General features: G+C 46.1%; 1 protein-coding gene across 1 annotated transcript in view; it reads right to left on the reverse strand.

The window, feature by feature from the left end:
* Positions 1-1,909, reverse strand: part of LOC104403075 (RNA binding protein fox-1 homolog 2-like) — a gene marked incomplete at both ends in the record, with an annotated part of 23,704 nt that extends 21,795 nt beyond the window's left edge. The window contains one exon of the mRNA XM_010011109.1: positions 1,685-1,909. Within this exon, the coding sequence (XP_010009411.1) occupies positions 1,685-1,909 (225 nt within the window). The remainder of the gene's footprint in view (positions 1-1,684) is intronic.
* Between the last annotated feature and the right edge of the window lie 11,073 nt (positions 1,910-12,982).

The following is a 12,982-nucleotide window of genomic DNA, read 5'->3' on the forward strand; positions in this document are numbered from 1 at the left end:
CCAACTCCACACGCTCAGCTCACACATCTTTAACCACATCAAATGGTCAGACCAGACGTGCCCACCTGCTTCCAACAGCCAGTACAAGTGTTATGTGTTACTGAGCCTGTTTCTCACATAACCCCTGCCAGCCAGGCTCCCTCCACAGCCTCCTGGCAACACCGCTGCCTCCCAGCAGTCTCCCAGCAACCCTCCCTCCAGCACAGATGGGCTCCCCGTCCCTCCTCGCAGGCTAGCCAGCCTCCCCGAGCACCACGGGCTCCTAGGAGCCGGCAGCGGTTGATGAAACACAGAGCTCGGCCCTGCAGTGCCACGGAGATGGCTCCTAATATGGAAGAGGAGCAGGAGGATTGGCAAGAGCTTACATCCAAGGTCAAGGCTCGCATCATTTCCATTAAAAAGGAACACTCTCAAGCTCTGTGCAAGGATGGGAACAGCAAAAAATACACGGGAAAGCCACTGCCCTGTTTTATTCCCTGTTTCCAGCTCTCCCATCCAACTGGCAGTGCTTGAGATAGATGCTGAAGACGGGCAGCCCAAATCTTACAAACTGGAACAGCACTGGACAACCTGGTACTAAAGTGATGACTTGCATTTCTGCACAGTGCACCAGCTCTAAGTTTTATTTCCAGCCCTATCTCTTCTCATCTACATTTGTGTTTGCTGAAGCTCCTTTTACACACTATCAATGTGCTTTACAGGGTTTGTACTCTTTTTCTTCTTCAAGATGCTGAAGTTGCTGCGTTCCCATGATGAACTCAAAGATACCTTGTCAAAGTCATAACCAGCAGTGCCAACCATGCTGCCGCTGCCCACTGCAGAAGAGACATAGATGCACACTGGGAACCATGCACACTTCAGCTGGCACTATCACTTCTTCCAATTGTTGGCACTGAATTCACTGAGTATTTAAAGGGGGGAAAAGTAATCTCTATGAGCCAAACACCCAACTACAAGTAAAACTGAAAGCATTAACAGATTAAATCCACCCCTGAGAACTGAAGGTTCTCACCATAAGGTTCTTTATTAGGAAGTTAAGTCTTAACAAGTGGCTTAAGGGGTGGATAAAGCTTTTGCTGGGATAATCTGCCAGCATGTTGCCCAGTGCCAGTTCCAGGCCATGGGAAGAAGAAAGCAAAAAAACCTAAGAAGGTGAAAATCTTTGTTTGGCAAATAGATGTCCAGCAGCTGAGAGGTCCCCTCCTATCTTTGCCCCCTGAAGCTCCTTGCCATCTTCAGAAAGTCAAAGAAAAGTATTTTTGTACTCTGCTAGCTTCCTGAAAACAAAGACACATTGGGATTACACCTACATGCATGTGCTCATCCTAATCCTTTGTACCATCAACCTTCCAGAATTTGCCTCCATCACATTCATTTGAACTGTTTGCCAATTAACACAAGGTAATTAACACCTTCGTAAAGGACTGTCTTCAGACAATGCCTCCATGGTAAAAACACCATGATCCCAAGTACTACTGCTCTTTGCAAACACCAATTTACAAGAGAACATGCACAAGAGGAAGGTAGTAGAAGGTCAGAAGCTATGTTTTATTTATAATTCTCTCCTTTTCAAGCCTACCACTGATTTGCTGCATACTTAAGAAGCAGTCAGCAGTCTAATCAATGGCTACTTTTCCCCACAGCACTGTGCTGCTCTCCTGGCTCCTCACCCTTCTGCACTTACTGCAAGAGATCCGTTCTGCGTGCTGGCTGTGTTCGTGCTCTGCTCTCCATGCGGCTGCGTGCTTCCGTAGAGTGTCAGATTGTGCTCGCTGGTCTGGCCTGCATAGTCCTGAGTGTGTGGCACCCCATACTCTGTGGGAATCCCGTTCTGTGGGGGTGGCGGAAATGGGATTGTGGTGAATGGCTGCACCATTGCATCAGGAGTTGCTGCTGGCTCCTGGTTACCCTGAAGAGAAGGGAAAAGGAGAAAGCAGCTTTATACTACAGAAGATAAATCAAACCATCAGCATGAGAAATTACACACGCACAGGTGTTCATGTGAATATCCCACCCACTGCCACCATCATATTGCACAGTCTTCTATTATCTTCTCTATCAAAAAGAGCACGCCTTGCTCCTCTGAACCGTGACACTGTTTTCTTAATCTTTCTGGGCAACTTTCTCACTACTGGGTGGCACACAAAGAACAAATTATGGGGCTTGCAAATTGCATGCCCCTGTAATCTCACACAAGGCTTTACGCACAGTAAAGCAGCATTTTGGAAAGGGAAAAAGGCACTGACACATGGGAATAGAGATGGAAACACAGACAGAAGAACAGGGTTCTTTAATATCCCGAAAAGTATCATATCTGGGTCCGACTCCTCCAGCCTGACCCTCATGGTTCTGCTCACAAGCAAGTGCATTGTGTGGTTCAGAGCACGCTTCCCTGTTGTGTCACAGTAACAGAAAAGACAAATGCTTTTTAAAAAAGGAATGCTTTTTAGAACCCATCTGTGCAGCAGCCCCCTCCTTTGCTCCAGCAGCACCAAATACAGAGCACGGGTGCTCAGAAATATCCCATTTGCTTCTTGCTGGCCACACAGAAGACACCGAAAAGGTATGGAGAACTGAGTCAAGACTGCAAAGCTGGAGCACGCTCCCTCCCTCCCAGTCCTGAGCATCACTTACCATCACACAAGGCATTAATTAGCCACTCCTCCCCCAGCTTAGGCTACCCCACAGAGACCTCTACACTAGGACAGCGAACTTTTTAGCAGCTTTTAGCACTGCCTTAGCTGTAGTTGACACCAACCAGATGACTCAGAAGCAGGCAACTGACCATGCAAAATATATTCCTGAAAGACAATAAAAATGCTATCCCACCAGGCCTGAAAACCACCCAAAGCAAACACAAAAGCATGCAGCCACTGCAGGGATCTCACCAAGGCAGGAGCAGGGAGCTGCATTCATTCAGCCACCGGGGGCAAAGGAGAACAGCCTTGACATTGAAGCCCAGGCTGCTGCACCGCTCCTATTGCTTCCACTGCCGCAGCAGGGGAAGAGAAAATCCACGGAACAGATTTATGATAGGAGGGCTGCTTGATTTATGTGTGTGTCAACAGACTAATCCCGATTTTAAATTTTGGCTGCTGTTCCAGACCTGGGTCCTCCACCACAAAGCCCAGAGGTGCTCAGAGCCGATCCTGACACCAGCGTGCTTAAATCAATGGAGAAAAGCGGAGCAGACCTTGTCCCATGGATCGGAAAGGCAGGGTGGGAATCACCAAGCAGCCTGTCAGCAGAGAGTGTGCAGGGGCTGACGGACCTCCAGTGAAGACGGACAAACCTTTCAGTCCCTTTATCAGCCTACCTTCAGCTCTCCCTTCTGGGAGAAGGAAACAATGATAAATGCAGCGCACCTCCAGCCAGCACCAGGTCATCCAGACACTGGCTGAATCCCAAATTTGCTCTGACATTAGTCTATCTGGTCTGCCTCCCTTGGGGGCCACGTGGCCACATGCTCCCGCAGCTGGGGAGAAGGAGAGGGAAGGGCATTCAATACCACTTAGCAGAGCTGAGCTGCAGCCTTGGCCTGCACCCGGATGGACGGTGTCATTAACCAAAGTCCAGCCCTGCTGCCTGCAGGAACACAGAGCTCTGCAGCTTTATCGAAGAAAGAAGAATTGAGACAAGCACACCAGCCACAGCCAGCACTCGGGTCCTTGCACACACTGCCCCAGGCAGCTGCAGCTCTGCATCGCCTGCTAGCAGCTCTGCAGAGGCTTTCCACACAGCCAGCACGTCTCCTGAGAGCAGAATAGGGTGGAGGATTCCGCCCCCCCCGCCCCGAAAAGGAGGGCAGCTCCACTAGCCCTCTGCATCTGCTCCCTCCTTTCCCATTCTCAGCTCCAAAGCAAGGAGCTTCTGACTCGACCTAAACCATCCCCAAGATCCGCAGGGAGAGTCTGACAAACGGGAGGGAGGAGAGACTGAATGATGGTTATCCCAAACCAGGTATCAGCTACCACATCACTCCCCCACTCAGACTATTTATCCCCTGTCATGCTAATTCCACTCTGTCCACATACTCTTTTGCTTACAGTATTTAATTATATCCCACTGCCTGTGTACTGCTTAGCATCACGGAATAGAATCATAGAATAGTCTGGGTTAGAAGGGACCCTCAAAAGTCATCTAGTCCAACATCCCTGGCAATGAGCAGAGAGACACCTTTGACTAGATCAGGTTGCTTCCATACAGTCTTTCCATACCCTCTCCTTGTGTTTAAAATACAAGCTAAATACGAAGCTGATTTTTTTTTCAATTTAAATTTAGAAAATTGGCAGGGTAACTCCAGGAAAGATGCAGTAGCAGAAACTATTTCCAGTTTTCTTAGAACAAGTTAGATTCACAAGCAGTGGTACCCCAGATAGGAGGAAGAGAATGCTAATTAGCCATAAACAAAACCTATTCTGCTGTCCTCTCAGTGGTGCAGGGCTGCTCCCCAAAGGACAGACTCCAGTGTTTTGTTTCATCTCACTCTTAGACTACTTAAAATGCCAGCTCATCAACCTTATATAATCTTATTTTCAACATTTTTACTCCTCGGTTAATACTGCTCCTTCCAGTTTAAATGCATTTCAACCTTTTAAATATTTTCTCTCCCTTCTTCAATTATCTCCAAATGTTTGAAGGATGAAAAATGCTCTCTCTCACTTCTGTTGCTTGTGGCATTTTGATAATACATATTTATTTGAGCTTAATCACACCTTGCAAGCCAAAATATCCTGGTAACTTTATTACTTCTCTCTGACCTGCCTAAAATTTTCCAAGAAGGGATTTCTGGTGCAGAATGAAATTTTAATACCATTGTCACTCCCTCCCAATCACACTCACATGCAAAAGTCGTATCTTTTATTACAAATGTAGCCTTAATTTAATGTCTCAGGTTATCTGTAGATCTATCACCATTACGCTTGTTCAGGTTTCATACTCCCATGGAGTACCTCTATCTCGAATTATTTTTCTGGTGATATGATGATGTACACATTTCCCATCTGATTTTTTTTTTTTTTTTTGTAATTTTAATTTCCTTTGACACTTTAGAATTACTTTTTTCTCCTGTTTCCACTAGTGTCTACAGAAAAGGACTCCCGATGAGATCTCTGCAGGTTTCACGGCATACTGATATCCTCCAAACCCAGCGGAGATTCTACCTCCTATGTTATTCTTCCAAACTTCAACATTTACACAACACTTCATATTTTCAAGAACTAACACAGGAAAGAAAAAAATCTCATTTATCTTCAAATACAGAACCTGAACTCCTTTCAAAAACTAATCCACCAGGGAAAATCCTGCAGTCAGAAGCACTGCTTTTCCCACTTCTCGGGAGGTACAAAGAACAGGGAGAAACACCCCAAACTTCCTGGTAGAGGTACAGAGGTAGAACGAGAGATTCAACCGAAGGTATTTAGCCCATCCAATCTTGACAGCATACCCCACTGCACTGCCAGTCTTCCCTGGTTTAGCTCATGAAATTCTCTTAAGCATTTACTCAAATGCAACAACAGACCAAGATGGGTATGTGCAAGAGTAGTCACCATCCCCAAACACACACAAGTATGCCATCACAGGACCAGCAAAGCCCAGCTGCAGCTCCCCACGAGAACTATTGCCATGTTCACCTGTGATGGCACAAATCTTAACTAATTTTCAGGAGCAGCCAACCACAATGCAGGGTGGCTGGCATCTCCAGGAGGGGAGCTTGAGGGACATTGGCTGCAGGAATAATTTCATCAGATCCAAATTAACCAATTCTCTGCTATGCACAGACCATGCTAGCTGCCATCCCATGCTCGCCCAACTGGGAAAGCCTGTTCAGTGCAACTGGAACTCGCTGTGATTAACACACACTCAGTACAATATATGGTAATATATGGTTCAAAGAAAACCAGCAATTCCTATGTTTTCTACTCATTGTGCTGCTCTGCCCCCAACGGAAATCACTCATTCACATCAGGTGGGAATTCAAAGCAGCTCCCCTCTTTCCAAATGTTGACATCTGATTCAATAGCACCCCAGCCCTCAGGGCACAAGAGGGATGCCCATCTGGGCTCCCCTTTCAGGCCCCTAGTCTCAGCCCTACAAAGGTCCAGTCATGCCTTCACAGGTACCAATTTCCTTCCTTAAGTCGGTGTTTTGCCCACACAGGTCTGCACAAACCCATCCCACATTTTGTTTAAAAAACCAAATTAGTTAAACCAGTGAAGAATCCCTAATGGGGACACACTTAAGAGTTTACACAGCTTTAACTTAATTAACAAGCTCTGTAGCTCCAAGCTAAGCAGAGGAACAGTAAGTAACTGCATGTAGCAGTACCTTGCAGAAGGGTGGAAGCTGGGGACCACATCTCAACAAGGAGCAACGTGGTTCATTCAGCAAACGCGACACAGGATGAATTCTTCCAGCAGACAGCAGGTGGTGATCCAAGATCACGGCACTGGAGCACCAAGAGGGAACACCAGAAAGGCACACAAAGGCCTCCTACTTCCATAAAGCTGTCAGTCTATTTTGTGAAGGGCTGATTTTATTTTGATCGTTAGAGAAACGGGTGTAATTACAGGGATATGAAAGGAGCCTTATAGCAGTGCAACTCCAGATCCCTTCTGCACTGGTAGGCCACAATATGCAAAAATATTAAAGCATGACCAACTACATAGAAATTATAATCCTCGTGAAGCTGAACTGGTACAATTCCTGTGCAGACATTTCCACGCAAACTGCCACAAGGTCTGTGCTGTTCATAACCCTCCTGCAAGTCATGAGCATCACAGAAAGGTGAAAAGAAATGCTACAGCATGTAAACATCAAATGATCTCTTAAATATGCCTTTCAACTCTGGTAACCCCTAAATCATGGGGATAGATGTGAGTATATGCCTGTTAGTGGAATGGGGTTTCTGATGGGTATGCCTTCACTGAACTCGTGATGAAACCTCGAAGCAACCGACTTGCAGCTAACAGAGGCAATTAACCTGTTTGCGAAGACCAGTGTGTTCCAGGCTACCACTGTTTGCTCTCTGCACTAACCTAATCCCTTTCGTAAACAGCACAAACATTTGTAGTTCAGATCTGAAGAACCTGGCATGCCCGTTCAACCTGGAGCCGCTGCCTGCCCTCAGCTCTGTGCATGAAAGGGATCCTTGTGAGCAAGGGGGATGCAGGGACCGCGTTGTCCCTCCTCCGACCCAGGTCACAGCATGACACACAGCCTTGGCAGAAGAGGCCGAGCACTGCTGCCAGGCTGTACACAGACAAGAGAGAAAGGGCCTGCCATACTATACTGCTGCCCAGGAGCAAGGAAATAATAAGGAACATGGGCTGGGGTTTCCCATTTCCCCCCCACCCCTTCTCACGGCTGAACACAAATTCAGATTGCTGTTGCAGGCTCCCCTTCCCAGCTCCTTCCAACACAGCCTCTCCTTCCTTCCAGGGCTCCTCCAGCAGGGACCTCGGTGGGACTCATGCTCTCAGCAATGGCTCTCCATCCCACCTCCAGCTGTGCACTCCTGCCTTCTCTCCCCTGCCAGCCACAGTGCTCCATCCACCCTGCGCTGAGCCACTTCAGCACATATCCCAGGCAGAAAAAACGACTCACTTTTTATTGTCAGGTTAGTTTGTTCCCAGTTAAGAGTGCTGAAATGGCTTGGCAAGGACTCGGAGGAGAACCGGAGCCAGAAAGGAGAGGGGGTGGAGAAGCTGGGAAGTGCCATGTGCACCAGCACTTGGATGAGCTCAGGCAGTCTCTGATATCCATTAACCCTCTCCCCAGGCAATCCCACAACTTGCCCGCTGACAATGAATGTATCAGCGAGCAGTTTCTGTGCAAATGGGAATGGATACAAAGCAGCGTGAGGGATGCTCCAAGACCCACCAGGAACTCGAGCATTATCCCTTCCAGAAAACCATGGGTTGGGGCCATTACACAGAGACAAACCCCAACCTACGCTAGTAGCTCTCACAGCAACATGGAATCTATGCCTTGATTTTAGAAACTGTGCCTTTGCTCTTTAAGGTCATGAGAATACTCAAATACAAGGCAGAGTGATGTACAGGGTGATGAAGTGGTAACAGTTTTCCAGCTCCCCAGTCATGCCATGTATGATGCCCACGAACATCATACCAGCTCTTAATCCCCAAAAAGTAATAACACTTTCTCCATTATTACAGATTAGCTTCTGAATAGGAAAAGTGGATAAAACGCCTATGGAAAGGAAGTTTGGAGGTGAAAAGGATATATATAAAGGATATAATCGTTTTGCATTTTTCACCTTTGTACAAACCTGTTCTTGGATTCAGAGGGTATGTGACCCTAACCTGACACCCACAGTCCACACTACAAAGGCATTTGTTCCTCCAGAGAGCAAGACTGGCATGTCAGTCTGTCTGGCGACCCAGACTGATGAAAATCAACACTCTCCTTCTTGATGTGGGTTGATCATAAAAGCACCTTGAAGAGGATCACAGTAATAAGTTTTGTATTTCATCTGCACATCTGGCACTTGATCTTCATTTGATCTATGACACATGGTGGTAACAGGAATGGATAGTGAATTTTGACTCTGCTACCATGGGCACAAGAGCAATTCCTCCTGAATCCTTCCAAAAGCGGAGCTCTACTAAGAGGTAATTCTTCATAAGTTTGGTGGAATTTTATGCTAGTTTTGTTAAAACAAAGGGAAGTTTGTATGTATGCATTCTTTTTTTGAAGCCAGATGTAATCAATTTAGGAAAAGCTTTTTGCACTGGGTTAACTTAAGCCTAAAAAAAGCTGACCAGAAAAAGAAAAAAAGATGCCTGCACTCAAGTTTGCACCTAGCTAACCATTTAAAGGCATGTTTTCTTTAACTTCCTGGTGCAAGCTTGCACTAGATTATCTAATCTCTCCCTTCCTTCTCCTAGATATATAAAGCAAGGGAAGAACAAGTTATCTTCCAATAGACATTCTATCATTCCAGGCTACCAAAAACTGTTCTGTAAAATAAAACAGCTGGCCCTTTTTTTTCTTTTAAATGCATTTAAGTTGAAGAAAAAGATCAAGTCCCTCTTTTGTGGGAAAGGATGAAAGAAAATTAAAGTCTTATCTTACGCTGATATACAGGAAGCACTCACTCATCCCCATGCTGTCATTATTTCCAGTAATGGTCAACTTTCTGCTCTAGCCCAACATACAAATGGAGGCTCTCAGTGCTGAATGCATACATGCTTAATTAAGAAGCCCCTGGGCAACCTGCAAAGAGACTTCCTCTTGGATATAGCCAAAGCTTTAGAGTTACGCAACACTAATAAGGCCCAGAGCCACATCTACTTACCAGCCTGAAGCATACCTTTCAGATTGCACAAAAGCAATGATTTTCTGCTCCCAAAATCTACATTATTCCCCGTTAAGAAGAAAGAGGAAAAAACCCAAGGTTAAATGCTACTGGCACGAAGGCATCCCAACAAACGCTTTCAATCAATTCACGCTCTCTGGGGTTGATTAGAAAGAGAGAATTGTGCTTCAAGAGACGACATCAAGGTCTCAACATCTGTTTCCATTCCATATTAGGAATGAAACTACCTCCAAGAATTATTGGGGAGAAGGGGTGGGGGTGCGGAACAAAGGAAAAAGTCACCAGGATGGAGACGTCCTCAGCGGCAGAGCCAGCAAGTAAGAGAAGGGCTCGGGCTCAATTTTTTGTTCCAGATCGGTCCTTTAGCACCTACCCTGGCTGTGTTCTTCCCACCTCTGCAGTATTCCAAGTGAATATTTTCCACTTCACATTCACAGTCAAATGTTCTTGGGGAGAGAAAGATTTCCATAAGACGACCAGCTTTCAACGAATCAGCATGAAAATAAAGTCTCAAAATATTATGGATCTAGTCAGGCGTTAATCCATCAGGCACCCAGAGTGGCAGCAGCATCTCCCGCATAACTGAGATTACTGTTGGGCAAAGAGGGTTAAATTTCTTCTTTTGGACCAGGATTCGAGTGAATCATAGCTGAGAAAGTGTGCTGCAGATGTGGTGTGTGTGTTTAATCCAAGCTAACTACAATTAGCTTTTCAGCGGATTAGCAAACTAATCACACTCACAGTTGCATGATTGCGGATCCTCACACAGGGAGGCAGCAGGAACCGGAGGCCAGTGGTGGGGAAGGAGTGTGGTAACTGCTCTTTCAGGAGCGGTCCGTGGTAGCAGCAGGGCACTCATGGACATGACTCTAAGATGGCACAGGGGACCTGCCTGTACTGGTTTTGTGCCTTCCTCCTGACTGCTAACCAGTGGTTCCTGGTGCTGCTCAGTAAAAGAAGGGATGCAGAGCATGGAAATGTAACAGGGAACAAAATCCCACCTCATCCCATGGTAACTCTTGAGCAGGCTGACAGGATAGCACCACAGCTACTATCACCTCGGCTAATTCTGCAGATCGCTCACTTCACGTGGCTTTGTTTCAAGGGAAGACCAGCTCTTCAAGCAATGTATTTCTAAAAACCAGTATCTGCTTCTTCAGCCCCAACCAGATACCTGAGCTGGGCTGATACGCAATTTTTCATCCCATGTCCCTGCTCTGCAAATGGACTATCGCCCTGTATCTGCAAGTACATCACCAAATCCCAGTGAGCGTGGAGAGTTATTCCTGCAACCTCAAGAATTCAAACTGCCTTCCTGAATGTTTAAATCCTCATGAAGCTCACTCAGCCCCTTAGAAGATTCTATCTACTTCAGTCATAGGAATTTTTTTCAAAGCCCTTACTATGTGACACAGCTATCTGTAATAGACTCTTCCAGATCTCTCTGTATATCCAGTGCTCTTCTAGGATGGATTTTGAAGATCACTTTTGGCAACAGGCTTCCCTGTGTCCCCCCCTCTTCCCTGCTGTGAAGGGAATGAGGTGAAAGCCATAGTGAGCTGAGCATAGGTGCTGCTCTGAGCTGAGTTGGCTCCTGGAGGATGGATAAACCTCAAAGCCCCATCAGGCAGCTTCACTCACACTGGCCCCTTCAATTCCCCTGATTTCAGTGGCCAGCAGGAAAGTCCTCATGGCTGCCTGCACTAGTTCCAACACCTCACAGGGAAAAAGCAGCCCTGCCTCCCCTGCCAGCGCAGGAGGAGGAGGAGGAGGAAGGGAGAAAGTGCCGGGAAGCGGAGAGCACATCTGGAATCAATTGGAGAGTGCTGAATGCCTCGGAAAGAACTGCAGAGCTGGCAGAAACCATAGCGAGGAGCCGTGCGTTCAGACGTGACTATGGAGCAAAGGTGGGGGACGAAACGTATACAGCATACTTAAACACAAAACCAGAGCTCCTCTTGGGGCTCTATTTTTTACTGCAAGCAGCTAAATGTCTCAGCCCTGTCACATTTTCACTGCCACTGGCCTGTCATGGGTACAGGCAGAATTCAGTAGGGAAGACTGGGGACGAGATGCACACAGCCCAGCCGAGGCAAACGAGAGTCATCTGTGACTTGAGTACCAGGACCCAGTAACACAGCAATATTACATCAAGCTGCTCTCGGGGTGCAGGGCAGAAGTAATCTGACTTGGCACACACTTGAGAACAGAAATTTGACAGTTTAAAAAACTCAGATCTCTTCCCACAGTTACTTTCCATTCCAGCAATGCATTCTCCTATCTCCGGCTACTCATTTGTTCCAAGAGGAGTTTTCCATTTTCAAGGAAGCCTCCACTACGCGTCCTGGAAAGCAGAGGCTCTGGAAAGGAGCAGAGGGTCATGGAGAAGCAGCTCACCGGTGCGGGAGCCTGGTACAGCGTGACTACAGTTGTTCAGACATATGAACAACAAGTAGGATGCCAGAAGCATTGCTACTTTGGTACTTGGCCTCAGCCAGATAAAAAATAAGATACATGCTTCCACATATGCATTTTTTAAAGGGAATTAAAAAACTCAAAAGGCAACATGAAAGAGCCACAAAAAATACCACAAAACTGGAAAAAGCCACATGGCTGTACACTGGAAAATGTGAAAAGCCCAATCTAGTTTGCTTATAATTAAAAAAATCAGTTGCAAGTGATTATTTTCTGGAAGAGGAAAAAAAAAGTAGGCACTAATGATATTTAATTTAATGAACAAAGGCATCAGGAAAACCAATAGCCAGAAGCTGAGTCTGATAAATTCTGCCCTGGTAAAAGACACCATTTTATTTTGTTTACTGATTTCTAAATGACAGTCATTAAGTCAGCTGGTGAGAAGAACTCAGTCCTTTCCACCTCTCCATGCTGAAAACATTATGTCATTCAAAACAGAGGTACCTGAGTGAGATATAATGGCCTATAACGCACATGGCCAGAAGGGACGATCTAAACCTAGATCTGTAGGAAACATCCTGGAAAGCTAAGAAGAGCTGGTGGAAGTCGATGCACATAAATTAAAGCAGATTAAACTAAGCAGCAGACACATTTATAAGTAAAATGACTTCACCTTATGGAGAAGAACAAGCTATTGAATATAGGTGCAGTTTCATGTACCACCTAATATGATAAACTACCAACTGGTCTCAGACTCTCCTTCCCTTCCCGGCTGTTGTGAGATCTAAGCATGCCACAGCCATAGCCAGAAAATTAATCCAAACAATAGTTCTCTGTTTGGTCATAAACTGAACTGTCTCACTTTATATCTGTCTAAGCATGATGCCCAAAGCAGCGAGGAGGCTGAACATATGGCCAGGGCAGAGACACGAGGGGGACTATTCTTCTCACAGCAGCACATAGTTCCGCTACATTAAGCGCAACTTGAAAACGTACCTGAAAGCCGCTTCATCCCAGAACAAGAGGTTACATGGACATTTAGCATATGTTATTGCCACTACCTGCTTCGCTTACACTTAACTTTTAGGAGTCCCCCCACATAAGCCAACGTAAAGCTGGTTTATACACAGTGAATTTGTCAAGTATCTCAGGAAAGATTTCCCCTTTGTAATAAAATCCCTTTAAAGCCTCTTACCCCCAGGCCTTCCAGCTAACGTATGTTTACCA

The sequence above is a fragment of the Nestor notabilis genome, unplaced genomic scaffold, assembly GCF_000696875.1.
Source record: "Nestor notabilis isolate BGI_N333 unplaced genomic scaffold, ASM69687v1 scaffold5123, whole genome shotgun sequence".
In the NCBI taxonomy this organism is placed as follows: Eukaryota; Metazoa; Chordata; class Aves; order Psittaciformes; family Psittacidae; genus Nestor; species Nestor notabilis.